Genomic DNA, 19,268 nt, shown 5'->3' on the forward strand with positions numbered 1-19,268 from the left:
GATTTTAGCGTTGTAAATCCGTATACATACCGCTGTACTAGCGGGGAGGGGGGAGGGGAGGGCAAATAAGTTATTTGAAGACTTTTGTACCACAGATGAAAAACTCCTGACTTTTACACTGACTGCAGCTGTCACGCGATTTTTATAACTGCCTGTTCTTGAAACTTACTATTTGTAAAATAAACAAGAAATAGCTTAAGTTTATAAAAAAAATCTTTAGAAGGAAAGAGTTAATAAGTGAGACTGAAACTGTTTGGATACATATACATAAGCTATTCTGATTCGTATATTCTTATGCAATGAAATTCATTTTACTTCATTTTCCCTTGGTCAACATGTGGAAATGTAATAATTTGGATAATTTCCCCATTAAAGATATATTCCTCTCGTTAATATCTTAACGTTAAGGGGTCATAGTATCATTCTAACGTGGAGTTTTTTTGTTGTTTTTTTCTGGAATGAGCAACGTCGTGGAAGAAACTAGACAAAGGCCCAACATCGCGTTAATTTAGACGGTGGTTAGTTAATGTTACCGGAGTTGTAAAGCCTAGCGTTACACATTCTTTTACTCGATTGCAGATCCTTCTAACGGTTGATATAATATATTCTGGATGCACATGTGAACTAACATCACAAAAGCGAGATATTCAATGGACGTTGTTCATCTCTAAAGTTGAAGAGCTCTGTTACTCCACTTCCTCTTCTAACCATTTTAAACAGAACTTGTGAATATAAACAGCTGTTTGATAATTTTCCTAATTTTCTTCTTAATCATGTGCTTAAGTGGAGCACAAGTAATGTAACAGTTTTTATTTAAAACCTCCATTACACCAAACATGCTCGTCCTTTCAGCCGGGAGGGCGTTATAATGTTACAACCGATCCCACTATTCGTTGGTAAAAGAGTAGTCCAAGAGTTGGCGGTGGGTAATGATGACTAGCTACCCTTCCTCTACTCTTACATTGCTAAATTAGGAACGAATAGAGTAGGTAGCACTTGCGTAGCTTTGCGCGACATTCAAAACAAGTCCTCCGCTACTAAAGCGGTAAGTCTACGGATTTACAAGGCTAAAATCAGAGGTTCGATTCCCCTTAGTGGACTTAGCAGATCACCCACACACATTTTAAAACAAACCAGATAACGATGAGAAGGATTTTGTAATGGTGCTTATTATAAAATCTCCGAAATAGGCTTACGTAAAAATTCTGTTACTTCAATAGTGACAATTTTTTTTAATGACAATTTATTAGAAAACGAGAGAATGTAATGTTTTTATTTTAGAAAGTGACCTTATTTTCCTCCAGGTGACTTATGTAGTTGTATTAACGTATGAAGCAAAATGTATCTTATAAGACCCAGGTGTATCTTATAAAACCAGTTGGTTAAGGCCCTCGACTCGCAATCCGAGGGTCGCGTGTTCGAATCCCCGTCGCATCAAACATGTTCGTCCTTTCAGAAGTGGGGCGTTATACTGTTACAATTAATCCCACTATTCGTTGGTAAAAGAGTAATCCAAGAGTTGGCGATGGGTGGTGATGACTAGCTGCCTTCCCTCTAGTCTTATACTCTAAATTAGGGACGGCTAGCGCAGATAGCTCTCGAGTAGCTTCACGTGAAATTCAAAAACAAACAAACTACATTATCAATATTTGTGAAAACATTATCGTGATGATGTGACGAGACATGTACAAAAAAAACAAAACTTACATTAATGTATGTTTCACGTGCAACTTTTTCTCAACAATGATAAGAAATCTAATGCTTGTCCAATTTGTTGTAAAATAACCTTACGTTGATAGATTGTTGTTCTTAGCCTGCAGTTCTGTATCGATCTTTCATTTGTTTCGATGTAACTTTTCATCACCGCTAAAAGGAAAATATATAATGATGTACACACAATGGCTTTCGACCTTACCCAGAAAAAGTTTTTCTATTAGGCAATTTTTAATTGTCGTGATTTCTTTTAATCGAATATTATACTAGATATATGATAGAACCCCCACATGAAACTGAAACAGGACAAAGTTTTAACAATAATTGCTAAACAAAGGTGTGCTAAAAATGTACAGCGTGTGTTTAAGTTGACAACCTACAGGAAATAGGGGTGCAAAAGGGGGAGAGTCTAATTAATTATAGCCATCAGAAGAAGACGTGTGACAAGTGCCTCATAATAGAAACTACTAACACGTCTTATATACCTTATTGTCTATTTCTAAAGCAGTAGGTTTTGGTTTTAAGCTTGTCTTTGACGGTAGAGTAAATATATTTCTTTAAGCATCATCTCATAAGTCAGTTTATTAAACTAATTTTGTTTCAGAACAGATCTCTTTAATTATCTCCAACCCCCGTATTGGAATTCTAATGGGTTGATATATAATATTAGCTAAGACTTCTGATATCTATTGTGACATAGATGCATATGACATGTTTTCTGCCTGTTTTCATTGAAAGAGAAGACAAAAAACATGCAACAACTTTCTTTTCTCTTATTTCTATGCAGTTTTAGCAAAGACACGTGGCATAAAATCGTTAGATTTGCCTTGTTAATGTCTATTCTGACCAAGAAAATCTTGCAGTACCATCACACATTCTTCTTAAAAAGGTCACCAACTGTAATATCCTTTGCTGGTGAAATGGATGATATCTATATGTTACAGCCAGCAAATACTGTGAAAAAACAAAAGTCACTACGTGCGTGACGTCAACTGCACAAAGAAACCGAGTTTATCTGTTGAATTCAAACACACTTTACTGATTGGGATTTACCAGGAAATCTGCGAGTAAAGTCATTCACACAATATTACAACTCAGTAAAGTTTTCGCACATGGTCTACTCCACACACTTCCTGGTTGGCTCCGCTGTTTTTAAAAAATGATCTGATACTTGTGTCAATTCATCTTAGAATGCCATATTGTAACACAATACTAGTTAAATAATCCTGATATTGTAAACTCAAATTCATTAGGCGATACCAACAACGCGTTTTGGAAATGTTTATTCACATTTGTTACGTAATACTAATATTTCTAACATAGTTAGCCAGATTTATTACCTGATACTATTTATCATTCCCGAAATTATTCAGCTGGGATTGTTACACGTTGCTAACAAAGCCATCCGATATTTTAACCCACGTTCGATACATGATAACCACTAAGATTCTTAAAATTGTTAACCCACTTTGTAAATACATACCACTTCGGCTTAGTAATATTGTGTGTGTGTGTTTTTCTTAGAGCAAAGCCACATTGGGCTATCTGCTGAGTCTACCGAGGGGAATCGAACCCCTGATTTTAACATTGTAAATCAGCAATATTGTCAACCCGTATTTGTTACATGATATCAAACAATAACACTTAATTAGAACCACAATATTTTGAATCCAGGGCTGGTTTATATTAGCAGACCAGAACCAAAATATTAACTGAAGGACTAAAAGAAAACATTGGCCTTTACACCTTCAGGACTTTGAAAAACGATGAGTGTGTCAAAGAAGGTGCGATAAGTAACGGAAGATAGTCCACCATAATTGCCTTCCTGGATGAGTAATGAAAGCTAGTCCACCATAATTGCCTTCCTGGATGAGTAATGGAAGCTAGTTCACCATCATTGTCTTCCTGGATGAGTAATAGATGTTAGTTCACCATCATTGTCTTCCTGGATAAGTAATGAAATATAGTCCACCATCATTGTTTTCCTGGATGAATACCGTTAACTACATAAATCTTTATATTTACAGTTACGACAGAAAGTGTCCTTACCCCTGCCTCCCGAGTGGTTTTTTGCTCATAACTTAAAAGGTATCACGATTAGGCTAATAGAAGTATGGTATATTATAAATATTATACTAACACACATCTACATAAATTTTTATGTAAATTAAACAACAAATAAACTGTTTATAAACAAATAACCAAAAATAAGAGGAGCAGAAAGTGTTTGAACAGTTCAGAATGTGTGAAAAAAATGATATTCCCGTAAGAGTGTTGTTTAGTTTGGCGAATAAACTACATTATACCATTCCAGAATTAGACACTGGGTTCATAATTATTGGAATTTATCCAGCAAAAAATGTACTTCAGCAATTTAGCGCCGTCTCCGTCATTATCTGCTTGGTCGTCATGGCGAACAGGAAACAACTGTCCAGTGATTTAAAAAACTGAATTATTGTAAAATACAAGTCTTGTGTGTCTCTTTCCGGTATTGCTACACAACTTAATGTGCCGAAATCTACTGTTCAAAGCATAATTGCCAAGTTTAAACTTACAGGATCAACTGCTAACCTCCCTCGTTCCGGACGCCCCACAAAATTCCAGAGAGAATCAAGAGGAAGGTTCTCAGAGAAGTTAGTAGGAACCCTCGTTTAACACGTAATGACATACAAAAACTTGTAAGGGAAACAGGGGTTGAAGTAAGCACCTCTACAGTTACGAACATGTTACGCTCTTCTTGGTTCAAAACATGCCGTCCTCGTAGAACTCCATATTTAAAGCCTGTTCATTTAGAACCACGATTAAGGTATGGAAGAAAGCATGTATTTTAACTCTTTTTCTATTGGAAGAGTATTCTTTGATCAGACGTACTAAAATCGAGCTTTTCGGCCACAGTGATGCTCGCTATATTTTCCGTTAGAAGGGGTAACGAAATCTTCCAAAGAACACCGTCCCTACAGTTAAACATGGAGGTGGCTCGATCATGCTATGGGGTTCCTTCAGCTCTTCTGGTGTAGGCAGCCTTCACCGCGTCAACGGGATCATGAAAATAGAAGAGTACGTTGATATATTAGGCACTTGTATCAAGAATGATGCTCAGAAATTGTGGCTTGAGCGTCGCTGGATCTTCCAGCACGACAATGACCCTAAGCACACATTGAAATATGTGCAATCCTGGTTGCAGAGGAACCATATAAGCGTTCTGGAGTGGCCATCGCAGTCGTCCGATCTCAACCCAGTTGAAAACGTTTGGCATGAGTTGAAGACCAAGGTTCATCAGCGTCATCCAACTTACAAGAGTTGGAGGCCTACTGTAAAGAAGAATGGAAGAAAATACCAGTCGAGTACTGTCAAACGATTATGGAGGGCTATGAGGAGAGATTGCGCCAAGTAATTCACTTGCTACACAACTGACCATTAAAGTAGACGCACGAAGACTTTCTGCCCCTCCTATGTTTGGTTATTTGTTTGTAAACAGTTTATTTGTCGTTTAATTTACATGAAAATTTATGTAGTTGTGTGATGGTATAATATTTATAATATACCCTACTTTCATTATCCTATTCGTGATACTTTTTAAGTTACGAGCAAAAAAAAAAACTACTCACAACACTTTCTGTCGTAACTGTAAATACTTATTTTCCTGATCTGGAAATTAAACTTGATCAACAACACTTGTCTTCAAGTTGAGCCAAAACAAAAGAATTCAGTTTATCACCCTGAGAGTTTACTGTATTATCTGAGTAATATTCTTATCCAAATTGGATGTTACTGAAGCGTTTCTTTACAACGTAAAAGTGATGTCTTATTCCTACTTCGTATATCTGAAAGTGGTCAGTGCTGATACAATACGTAAGATGGTTAGTGCGTTCATCTTTGGTATAGGTTAAAATCGCAAAATCGCTTTGGATTTACACTTGATCGCACTTAACAAAAGTAGTCTTACACCATTAAATTAGGGACGGCTAGCGCAGATAGCCCTCGTGTAGCTTTGCGCGAAATTCAAAACAAATCAAACCTCACGTAAATCTTGATTCGTTTTGTGGTTGAATCAGTTAAAGAAATCCTACAACCCGAGAATTTTCAAAATTTTAAAATTATTTTTTCAGGATTAAATTACAAACTTTATAACTCTGGAGAAGGAATATCAATATTTAGAAAACCTTAAGGTTATCTACTTACTTAACTGGGATTTATTTAATATTTCTATTCTTATACATATATATTATTGCTAAGCACAAAGCTACACTGAGATGTCTGTGTTCTGCTCACCACGAGTACCGAAACTCGATTTCTAGCATTCCTCAGACATGCCGCTTCTCTAAAGTAATTACAGTGTTAGGGAATAACGTATAAACATCAGTCGAAGTTTTCAGAGACTAAACATGTTTCAATGTGAACAATGTTGTTGTTTTTTTTTTCTACGCTGTAGTAAGCAAATGCATTTTAAATGCTTGTCATCATAAGGTCTGTCTTTAACAGTAAGACAAGTAGTACAATTAGTAATAGTTTTGGAACAGTTTTATATTTTCTAAATACGTTCTACTTTTAAATACAGTTATGCAAAAATATGTTTAAAATGCCAGTAGGTGGAAATTTCATAATTTTTTTGTTATTTCTTTATATATACTACAAAACGTACGACTTTGTAGGTACGTTACATTAGATGTAATATATATATATTTATTAGAATACAGACTTGAAAGAATTACGTGATAAAACTCACGTCCAAGTTTGCCCTGATTGTTTTGAACAGAAAGGCTAGGATTAAAGGTATTCCGTAAAAACAACACTTTGGGTTTACTGATAAATTATTCTCAAAACTACGAGACTTGTCTCGATTCTCTAAAGACAGTATCAAAAATGTCAACATACATGGTGATATAGAGAAGTTACGATAAGTTTCAAACTATTGTTTTTCACGAAAGCAAAGAAACAAACCAGCCAGAAAAGAAGTTAACCCTATTCCTTTGGGTGTTCTAACTACGTTTCTACAATACTGTTTGTCTGGAAACATGACATGGAACAACTTGCGGGTTTAGAAAAACTACAACAAATATTTTGGAAATTATTTTGTTTCTTCGGACCCATATTAAAACTTAGCATAACTGTAAGTTCTTTTCAAAACACTTCTTGCAACTTTTAAAAGGCTTTAAATCAAAGAAAATAACTAAGAAGATACAAGATTTCGAGTATTTATAATAGCCTTTTCTGTGCCAGTTCTAATACATCATTTGTTTTCTCAAGACGACTGGTATGGGTATTAAAACTTTAATTAAAATAAAGTACAGAACAACGTTTTTATGTTCTTAGGTGATCTTCGGTTTAACAGAATATATTTAAGGATAAATTTTTACTCTTTATTTGTTTTGAATTTTGCACAAAGCTACACCAGGGCTATCTGTGTTAGCCGTCCGTAATTTATCAGTGTAAGACTAGAGGGAAGGCAGCTAGTCATTACAACCCACCACTAACTTTTGGACTACTCTTTTACCAAAGAATAGTAGGATTGACCGTCATATTATAACGCCCCCACAGCTGAAAGGGCGAACATGTTTGGTGTGACGGGGAATCGAATCAGAGACCCTGGGATTACGAGTCGAGTGTCTAAACCATCTGGCTATGCCAGGCCTACTTTTTTTACTTCAAGTGGGTTTCTCGTCATCACTGTTTTACATGATTCTACGCAATGAATACTGTTAAAATAAATTTTTTGTGGGTGGGTGTTTTGGCAGAAACAGAATTTCGTGGCCTCGTACATATAACATAATGTTAAAATTTAACGCAGGTAGTTGGGAACGTAAGAAATTGTTTGGTCTTATGTATAATCATCCATTCACCACTAACAACGTGATATACTTTGAATCTTTGGATAACATGTGGTATACCGTCACATTGTTTGTTGTTTATTTTTTCAGCCAACCAACTGCATTTTTCTTTGTGAATTTCATTTCCATATTAAAATTTAAACTTCAGCGAGGCCTAATCTATTCGTCTTCCGCGAATGCAGTGGCAAGTTTACGGATTTAAAACGCTAAAATAAGGGGTTCGGTTTACCTCGGTGGACTCAGCAGGTAGCTTAATGTGGGTTTGTTATAAGAAGAAACATGTCCACACCCCTAATCTATTTTTTTAATTCGCCATTTCTGTTGAAACAATTTTTTTTTCTTCAATTTCGCGCAAAGTTACACGAGGGCTATCTGAGCTAGCCCTCTCTAATTTGGCAAAGACTAGAGGGAAGGCAGCTAGTCATCATCACTCACCGTCAACCATTGGGCTACTCTTTTATCAACGAATAGTGGGATTTACCGTCACATGACAACGCTCTCACGCCTGAAAGGGCGAGCATGTTTGGTGCGACAGGGATTCGAACTCGCGACCGTGAGATTATAAGTCGAACGCCTTATTTCACTTGACTATGCCAGGCTTTGAAACAAAGTAGTTTCTCCGAATTCACAGTTCATCTTGCTGTTTAAAAACATGAAGGAAATAAAGTGGTCTTTATTCAGTGGTGGATTTCAAGAATTTTTTTTATGTTTAGTACTTCACTCGTCACTAACAATGGCGAATCAAAACAAAAACTTTTCTACATTATTTACTAAAATTGATGTGTTGGTGGGGAAAATAAATGTACATTCTGAAAGTTTTTATTCATGGTGTTACTTCAACAATTTCATATTGGACGAAACGACTTATAAGTTGTGTATTCCATTGTCAAGTAATGACCTGCGTTTCGCAACGTTTTTCAAACCATGAACACTCCTGCTTCAAAATATCAAAATCCTTCACGTGCAATTGAATTTTAATAACAACTGCAACATTGTTAAGTCCTTGATCGATAGATAACTTTGCTACAAACTGATGCAACGTGACAGTCAACTTACGACTTTTTTTTTTTCATGAGGAAACTAGTGGAAGTTACGTTAAATATCTTTATGTGCTGTAAAGCTAAATTTCAGCGTATTATCTAATGCAATTGAAAAATGTTTTACCAGAAAAACTATAGTTTTAATAAACGAAAAAGTCTCTAATTTGTTCTGTTGGGGCACGTGTTTGGTCAAAAGTTTTATTATAATATAGATAATGTTAAATAAAAAGGACAGAAAAATGAAATAAACTGTACAAAGCTGACGTTATACAAGTGTTCTATCTAGTGGAAAGCAATATTTCGGCTTTTTGTGTTTTTTTTTTGGGGGGGGTCAAGATATTGTGGTTCTCATTAGTATAAAAGACACTGATTGTGTGGAAAAAAACGAACAAGGTAAAAGTCAAGGAAGCGTAGTGGAAGCACTTTAACCTTAGAAGAGAGACACGATGGAAATGGACTTTCATTTCAACAGTATTAGTTGTTTGTTTTGAATATCACACAAAGCTACCCGAGGGCTATATGCGCTAGCCGTCCCTAATTTAGCAGTGTAAGACTAAAGGGAAGGCAGCTAGTCATCACCACCCAACGCCAACTCTTGAGCTACTCTTTTACCAACGAATAGTGAGATTGATCGTTACAATTATAAGCCCACACAGCTGAAAGAGAGCCAATTTAGACATATATGATTTCCTGGCGAAGGGCCCGGCATGGACAGGTGAGTTAAGGCGTTCGACTCCTAATCTGAGGGTCGCGGATTCGAATCCTCGTCGCACCAAACATGCTCCCTCTTTCTGAAAGTGTGAAGCATGTTTGGTGTGATGGAAATTCAAACCCGCGACCCTCAGATTACGAGTCGAACGTCTTAACCCACCTGGCCATGCCGGGCCCAACAGTATTAGTATTTTCTGCTTTTAAAATATATTGAGGAATTCCAGTCCAGGTGGCATGACGGAAACACTCCCGTCTTACAACAAGAGATATAAAATAAAAATAGGTCAGGTATTTCAAAACGTCAAACGCCTATTGTATGATTTATTTTATGTCTGTTTTAATTATTTTTACACCAACTTTATAGTTGATCAAACATATCAAACTTGATATATGACGAGTTCCTCTTTTTACAACACATTAATGCCTTTGTTACTTTCACGAAATGATAGAAATTCGCGTGTATTACTGATACATTTGTGGCTAGGACTTAATTCGTTATCATTACAGCCAGTTCGTAAAAGAGCTGGGCGTAATAATACACTGATGTTGCTGGCTTTGTGAATACTTTTTTACTTTTCCTGTCAAAACAGGCGACGTTCCTAGTTTGTTCGTTTGTCTGTTTGCTATTAAGCTGAAAGCTATACAATGGGACCTATGTTGTGTTCACCATGGGTGTTTGAACCGAGTTTTAATGTTACAGCTGCTGTGTCACAGAAGGGTTTCTGGTTTAGAATAATTTTAAAAAATCTAGGATTATACATGATACAATACATTTAGATGTAGACAGAACTGTGTTTTTTGTTTCAGATAAATTAGATAAACTTTTCATCTTTTCAGCCGTGGGGGCGTGTTAGATGTGACGGTCAATCCCACCATTGGTTGGTTAAAAGTGTAGTCGAAGAGTTGGCGGTGAGTGTTGATGACAAGGTGCCTTCCCTCTAGTGTTACACTGCTATATTAAGGACGGTAACGCAGATAGCCCTCGTGTAGCTTTGCGCGAAATTAAAAAACAAACAAAACAAATTAACTTTAAATACGTTTATTGTAGGAAATTACCCATAACACGATTTTTTAACGCAAGCGCAGAACCTTATAGTATGTAAAATGATGTAACAACATGGCTATAAATCTCGCTTAAGATACTTTTTTCGTTTTCAGTATAACATTCAAGTATCTTATAAAAGTATTATAAATTAAGCTTATCTTATATCTTTTGTTTCTTTCATAATTTTACGCAAAACTACAAAAGTAAGGATTATCTGAAGTTTGGATCGATATACTAAGGGAAGAAAGATAAGATCCACCACTAACACGATGATTACTCTTTTCTAGAAACCGAGTTTCAATATTCGTAGTGGGCAGAGCACAGATAGCCCATTGTGTAGCGTTGTGCCTAATTTCAAACAAGCAAACAAAAATACACTTATAGTTTAGAGGGTTTTGAGCGCTCCCAAAGCATATAGATCACGTTTGTGTGGCAACGAGCCGTGAGCCATGAATCCTCGATTTACAATCTGGACTCTCTAGCTACTACGTTTTCGAGCATTTGGATTCAGCATACTTCATATAAAAAATATCAAAATGAATTTAACTATTTTTGAACGCAGAATAGAAATGGAATAAAAAATAAAAGTTAAAAAGTGATAGAATTTCTTTACGTTTATGAATGATGTTATACACTGACAAATGTTTAACTAGAAAATATTATTGTTTTAATGGGTGAATAATTCTATAACTTGATCAATCAGGGTATAAGTTTGGTCAGAAGTTTCAAAATAATATAGATTATGTTAAATACAAATAATTAACAAAGGAATGGACTGTACATAGTTAAGATATGGTGTTATTTTATAATATTCTTTTTAGAAAAGCAGAATGTGGTTCCCATTAGTATACAAGACACTTACAAATCAAAGCCAGTACCAAGTCACCGTGGAACTGGTGTATCAGAATTGTAATTTTTAGGCATTCCTTAGGTAGTGTGACATCATCATGAAGGTAATACTTTAGGCAAAGGCATCTAAACACCCAATTAGACGAAAATATTTATATACTCTCTTTAAAGAGATATTCACAGGGGAATTTAGAACTTTCAAGACTGGAATATCACTCATACTTAATGGTGTTGAAAAACAATGGATCAGCTTAGGGTACCAGGACCATCTAAAAAGAGACCTGCAACAAGCCATACTATATTAGTGATAAGCCGTTGGTAAAAGTCATCCACATGTCCCAGTCCACGGTATAAAACCTAATAAAGAACGATCTCTTGTCTGAAAAAAATGACTCAGATGACGTGTACTCAAGTTTCTTCCCCAAAATATCCTTTCAATTTTCGCACACTTTAAGCAGCTGAAGAAGCAGTCACTTTTACAAAAATAAAACTTTCGGAAGACCATCTCAATTTGACCGAACTTGTATTTACCAAATATATATAGGAAGCCAATTAAGTTTTAGACATTCTGAAAATTAAAAATGTACAACTACAAAATTCATAAAGATTTAGAAACAACGTTTTCAATGTACTGGTAACAAGTCATAGAGTTAAGAATCTAAGACGTCACAATCTCCATGAAACAAAAGCAACTTGCTTTAGTTTGTTCTCTTCAAAGGAAGGCTTCAAAAGTCTAGGAGAAATCTTACCATACAACGTATAAAGTTGTTTAATATTCGTCATTTGGAACAATTACAAAATGGATCTTATTTGATAAACATTAAAGCATGCAAGATTCATTTCCTAATTTTACTTCCGAAAACATATATTTCTATAATGAAAACTGTGAAAATGGCTCTATTTCCTAACTTTAGTTATCGAATACGTAGCTTTTATATAATGTGTAAACTGTGAAAAAATGTCTTCATTTCTTAACTTTACTTCCAAATCCATGGAAGTTTGTATAATGTAAACTGCGAAAATGGTTCCACTTCCTTATTTTACTTCTGAGCACATGCACTCTTGTGGAACGTGTAAACTGCGATAAAAACGGTTCTACTTCCTAACTTTATTTCCGAACACATGCACGGTTGTAGAATGTGTAAACGGTGAGATAAATGGTTCTACTCTCTAGTTTTACTTCTGCACAAGTACGCACTTGTAGAAATATGTAAAAGATAAAAATTACAGCTAATCAGCAATGCTTTAGTACAATTTAATACTGATATTTTCGATACAAATACGCAGGATATGATGGAATAAAATAAATCTAATCGAGAGTCTTTCACGAACTACTTTCAATATGGAAATTGAAATCACTCCTACAGTGTTCGAATCTCCTTCAAACCAAACGTGGTAGCCCTCTCAGCCGTGGGGGCGTTATATGTTACGGTCAATCTCACTATTCGTTGGTAAAAAAGCAGCTCAAGAGTTGGTGGTGGGTGGTGACGAATATCTGCCTTCCCTTTAGCCTTACACTGCTATATTAGGAACGGTTAGCGCAGATAGCCCTCGTATAGCTTTGCGTGAAATTCAAAACAAAACCTACAATATTTGATTTGCACTTTTAACGAAAGGATACAAATATGAGTCGCTAGCTAGCCACTAGTATAGTGTAATTCATGCTCAAAAATAAATTTTTCGCTTACCTACAGTTGGAATGTATTTGTGAGACTGCGCAGTAAATTAAAGAGCTTTGTTTTGACGTTGACAGAAACGTAATGTAGTAAAAGTGGCTCCGTCTGAAGTTTTAAAAATAAACTAATGGAGAGAAAACAAAACAGTCGAATTACAAGTCAAAGTTAGCCTTGAAGCTAGAACTTGATAAGATCGGATCAAATGGAAATGTAGATTTTTTCTTTCGAAACCAACGAAAAAACTAAAATCGAATTACTAGATTTCGTTAGGTATTATTACATGTAGAAAAGTAACGATTCGTTTGTGTGTTTGAAAATAGGTACAAAGCTCCTCTGACCATGCTGTCAAAAAATCGGTTTCTAGCGTTCTAAGTTCGCAAACATGCCGCTGTGCCACTGGAGGGGGTTGTGTGTGTGTGAAAAAGACTCTGATGTGGTGATGGCACATTGAGTCTGAGTTAGCGACGCGAAGCAGAGATTGAAAATCGATTAGAATAGGTAATCCTTGCACGTGCTACCAAATAAACAAACGTTGAAATTACTAAATTAGTAATTAGCTGCAGGAAGAGATGACAGTAGTAAACGCACATAGGTATCGCCGGAAATTATTTTAAGGTTTCTTTTGTTTTATTAACGTTGGTCGAAGAGCAAATCGTGCTCCGTAATACGATGAAACGTGTAGAGTGTATCCGTCCATTAAAGTAGTTCGAGCAATCAATAATGTTAACAAATACACGTATAAGTGCTTTAACGTGTCTAGCTTAAGGGTTAATAGAATACACACATTAAAATCAGTTATAATCTTTCTTAATCCAGCTTTTATAATTAATAAAAAAAGTAATGGCGAAAGAGGAAGTCTATCGTACTCTAAATCCTTGGGAAAATTTCCGGAAGGATTCGAATATCAAATGTCGAGAAACAGTGTATAATTCTGCAACCGAACAAAACGTGATAGTGTTTTATGAACACGTCAGAAGGAGGCATTAACCTAAAATACTTGGTAAATATAAGATAAGAATTTGAATAAGAGGGGTATGTGAATTTCAAAAGTTTAGAATGGTTTGTCTGATATTCCCTGGACTTAACATCTTAAGATAGAAGTGCAGCCGTCCCTAATTTGGAAGACTGATCAGAGGCCAAGAGCTCAATCAGCAGCACTCACCGCCATAAATATTTTGAAATGACTAATGGGATTGATTGTCACTCTGATTTCGCAGGCGAAAGTGTGGCACGTGTATATCGGAATCACGGCGTGAACATCGAAGCTTTCGATATGTAGCTTGACCACTAGGCGACGCGCGGACATTACCAATGATTTGGCAGAAACCAAAAAGAGGTCAAATATTGAAATGAGGAAGTGGATTATACAATGAAAATGAACCAAAGTATTACTACATTATTCCATGGAACAGTTACAAACCACAACATTAATACATTATCCTATAGAACAGTTCCAAACCACAACATTAATACATTATCCGATGGAACAGTTAGAAACCACAACGTTAATACTTTACCCTATGGAACAGTTAAAAACCACAACGTTACTACCTTATCCTAAGGAACAGTTACAAACTACAACATTGCTACCTTATCCTATGGTAAAGTTACAAACCATAACATTACTACATTATTCTATGGAACAGCTACAAACCACAACGTTACTACATTATCCTATGGAAACGTTACAAACCATAGCATTATTGCTTTACCCTACAGAACAGTTACAGACCACAACGTTATTACAATATCCTATGGAACAATCAGGAACCACAACATTACTACCTTATCCTACGAAAAACGATTGCCTTATTCTGTGGAACGGTTAGGAACCACGAGTTCATTGCGTTATTCTATAAGAGCAGCACAATATCCTTACATTATCATATGTAATATCTTTAAGAAAGCCATTATATCTCTATATTATCGTATGTAACAGCTATAATGAAGCCACTATATCTTTACATTATCCTATTTATCATCTGTGAAGAAGCTGCAACATTACTACATTATTCTATGAAACAGCTATAAGATTATGAGGATAAATTAACCTGTAGCTCTGTTTTTAGTTTCTATACAACATTCATGATACATGAAACAGGTATGTTGTTCGACACTCTGTTAAACAGAACTAAATAGAAAGACCTCTATTTAGGTGAACTTCAGTGAATGAGGTTTTGTTACAAAGTCGTTGTACTACGTGAATACTTAAGTTATATCTGTATGTCCGTAGACCACCATAACAACTCACCACCACGCTCCCATCTTGATACAAAAACAAAACAAAACACATTTTATCACGTATATATTACATGATCAATAGATCTAGAGGTTTGGTGACATTCTAACATTCTAGAACTTACCACCACAGTTCCCTCTAATTTTCTCTCGTCTCTTCCATCTAAAGATCGTCTAGGTCCGGAAGCTGAGGACTTGCGTGAAGGGGAAGATATTTTTGCGGCCACGGCAACACCAGGTCCTCGCGTGGGCCTCGCACTGAAGCTGGCCCGGCTTGTTGCCGTCAAATTAGCACGTGAGCTATATTCTAGAGTTCTGTTAACTGGACTGCGGGTATACGATCTTTGTTCAACATTACTGCTTAGAGCCACGGATCTTCGGCGCGATGGAGGAACACTGACCACACTGGACCGACGCAAGGCAGGCTGGGATGCTCTCCTGTTACCCTTACGGTGAACCATGGTTCCTTTTCTTGCGAACATAGACATAATATTGTTAACGCTCTCGTTCGAGTTCTTTTGGAAATGTTCACCAAATTCCTCTGACGCCAGATGTCAGGCCGAGTGTTCTTTTGCCGAAAACTTACAATTGTAGTTCAAACAAAAACAGTTTTTTTCTTGTTTTAAATTTGTACTCAGTATTTTATAACACCCTTTACAAACGACCACAACTGAGTTGCATATTATAAAGAATTATATTTTGTTCGTTTCACTACACCTAATGTTATGCCTTTTTGTTGCTCTCTGTAAAATTCGTTTCATTTTAGTGACGACTGTTTAAAACAAACAAACTGATCGATAGCTCAACCTGTTTATCTTGACGATAATTTGAATTTTTCCTCATCTTCAGGATGATAATGATGTCGAGGTAATCTAGAAAATAATGTTCATCATACTTTCATTGTCCGCTTTCCGCGCGATAAACAATACCTTACCCAACTCTGAGTCTGGCAATGTGTCTCAGGACTCGACTTACTTGTAGGAAACGGCTTTAATTTACTAGACAACGTCATAACCCGTAGCGACCACTGACGAGACAGAGGTACAACTCCAGCAACGCAACGTAGTTCGTCGAGACTAGCTTACCCTTTTAAATTGTTATACCTGAGAAGCCCGTTTGGTACTCTCGCAGTCAAGGGAGTTTAGAGATGGTTACGTTATTTCTTTCGCAAATCACCGAAAGAAAACACGACGGGTGTTGAGCGTAATACATAAAAAGAATGTAAGATAAGCTTGTTTTTTGCATAATAGTTATGAATGCGTTATGCGAATTTTAATACGATAATGAATAATGTACAGATATAAGTAATTTTGCACAGTGTTATATAGAAACTTCTAATTTGTTAGCTGAAAAACACAGATATACACTGATTTGTCGAGAAGAAATGGAAACATGAATTCTTAATCTAAACACTTGAAGTAATTAAAAGTAGTCGTATTAATTTGCCCGAAAGGGGGGTCGAAAGCCGTCTGAAGGTATTATCTGATTTACCCACTCACACCATTATACAGTAGTGTATTGTCTGTCAGTCAGTCAGTAGACATTAAATTGAAGTCACACAAGAGACGTTTAACATTATAATTCATACTGTTGTGACGTCGTGACGTCAGTAAAGCGTGCGCAGGCCATGAGTCACGAGAACAATTATGCTCTCTCTAGGCTCCAATACCTCATGATATATGAACTTGAAGAGCAAAAAATGAAAGTAATTGTTACTCTTAGTTTCGGCTTTATTTACTCTTGAAATATAACACTTTCCAGGACTCTTCACAAGTGTTCTAGTTTCATGATCTATTTCGGGTTGTCTAGGTGAGACTTGAACACAAGTTCTCAATCAGAAAAAAACTCTAAGATATGTGAAAAACCGGAATGTTCTTCGTACTTGTGCCAATTTCATCACTTCTAATCGTTTTCAATGAAAACGTGGAATTCATTTCATATCTACATTCTCAATAACTCTCCTTAGTTTAATATAAAATTCTAGCTTTTCGATTTTTATTTTTTCGACACATCTTATGATGATTCATTTCATCAAATGAAATGGGAATTTCATTTAAATACAAATTTATTAGCCTAATATTAATAACCTTCCAAGTTGCTCTGGGGCCTATTAGGCCCCACTTTTCGTAGGAGTGTTAATGTGGCTTTGCTATAAGAAGACACTCACACACCTTTATTAACTTTTCACAGGAAATATTTTCATATATTAGCTCATGTTACTTTTCATATCCATTGTTTAATTTAAATATTCTAATAACTTAAGAAACAGATGACACATTTATTGTGTAAGTTTGATATATATATATAGCAATTACATTTTGTTTCTACAATATGTCAGATTTTCATTCCTCGTTCCCTCAGTTACGAAGCAAGATTTTACATAATAAAACCAGTAAAAGATATTGAAATAAAATTTCAATTTTTAATCAAAAGGCGATACAGTTTCACTGTGAAATACGGAAATAACAACAACAATTAAACAGCGCTATCTCGTTTCTCAAACAATAAAAACAGTAAACATAATTTATCAATTTATCTCTTACTCAACGCTTATCACAAAAGTTTGGTCACTAATTTTTAAAATTGCACACACAAAAAAGTTACGTATTTTTATTATCATTATTTTTAATCTCGACCCCAGAGTCCCAGCGCTATGTCTGTGGACTTTAAACACTAGAAATAGGTTTTTCGATATTATATTCCCCACTGAGTAACTTTGTGCTTAATTAAAAACAATAAATAAATTACTTTTAAATTACGTTCGCCTTTTAATAAATACTTACTTTAGTTTCAATGAAGTAAAAATGTATCAAAACCAGCCAAATTACTTTCAGTAAAAGTAGGACAGTTCCCAAGGCCATCCCTGGATCCCATCTCTTTTAACATTCCTCCAAAATATCTGATTGACAAGAAATGTGCTGATGTGGGAATTTCCCTTTATTAGTTTTATTAGAGTAGTATCATCTTTGCAAAAATTTAAAGTAGAAAATGTTACCTCCACAAATCCAGGTAGATTTACTTTACCAAACTATAATGAGCTACAAATCCAGGTAGGTTTACTTTACCAAACTATAATGAGCTACAAATCCAGGTAGATTTACTTTACCAAACTATAATGAGCTACAAATCCAGGTAGATTTACTTTACCAAACTATAATGAGCTACAAATCCAGGTAGGTTTACTTTACCAAACTATAATGAGCTACAAATCCAGGTAGGTTTACTTTACCAAACTATAATGAGACACAAATCCAGGTAGGTTTACTTTACCAAACTATAATGAGACACAAATCCAGGTAGGTTTACTTTACCAAACTATAATGAGACACAAATCCAGGTAGGTTTACTTTACCAAACTATAATGAGACACAAATCCAGGTAGATTTACTTTACCAAACTATAATGAGCAACCGGAACTAAGGACGCTGTTATACTTAGAACATTCTCTTCGCGTCCTTGTTTTTAATAATATAAAATGATAAATTGATTAAAAAGACTTTATTAAAAGCGTGGTTTTTGTTGTTGCTATTGTCACAACCAAAGTCTCATTTAGAAAGGTGGATGGATTTTTATTTAATAAAAATTGTTTCTTGAAGTCTGGTAACAAAGTGTGCGACTGATGACGTGTGAATGTCAAGTTAAAACTAAAATATTAGAAATTAGGGTGGACGCTTTTTTTTTTTTGCGGTCCGGCATGGCCAGTTGGTTAAGGTGTTTGACTCGTAATCTGGGGATCACGTGTTCGAATCCCTGTCACGCCAAACATGCTCTCGCTTTCGGCGTTATAATGTGACGGTTAATCCCACTATTAAAAAAAAACTTGTATGGGTAGTTTAAAATCTTTTGGTGGCGTTTTGAAATATGCACAAAGCTACACAATGGGCTATGTATGATCTGTTCACTACGGGTAGCGAAACCCGGTTTTTAGCCTTGTAAGTCCGCAGACATACCGCTGAGCCACTGAGGGGCCTTGGTGTGGAAGAAGACCAGAAAATAATTAACTGTTGTCACTATTAAAAGACAAATAGTAAATTTTGTTTAGAATGAATAGTTCTTTAAAAATTACTTTGTTTTCGATGGTGCTTATACTGAATGATTACAAACTATTGACGCCTTAAAACTCCCCGATGTTTTCGACAAATGTTTAAAAATATCTTGACAATAACGT

The 19,268-nt window shown here is 35.6% G+C and overlaps 1 protein-coding gene across 2 annotated transcripts in view; it reads right to left on the reverse strand.

The window, feature by feature from the left end:
- Positions 1 to 16,084, reverse strand: part of LOC143236065 (transmembrane protein 272-like) — a 52,207-nt gene extending 36,123 nt beyond the window's left edge. For both annotated transcript variants that reach the window (XM_076474336.1, XM_076474327.1), the window contains exon 1: positions 15,226 to 16,084. In XM_076474336.1, the coding sequence (XP_076330451.1) occupies positions 15,226 to 15,588 (363 nt within the window). In that variant the 5' untranslated portion in view covers positions 15,589 to 16,084. The remainder of the gene's footprint in view (positions 1 to 15,225) is intronic.
- Positions 16,085 to 19,268: the final 3,184 nt, after the last annotated feature.

This window comes from Tachypleus tridentatus, chromosome 2, assembly GCF_004210375.1.
Source record: "Tachypleus tridentatus isolate NWPU-2018 chromosome 2, ASM421037v1, whole genome shotgun sequence".
Classification (NCBI taxonomy): domain Eukaryota; kingdom Metazoa; phylum Arthropoda; class Merostomata; order Xiphosura; family Limulidae; genus Tachypleus; species Tachypleus tridentatus.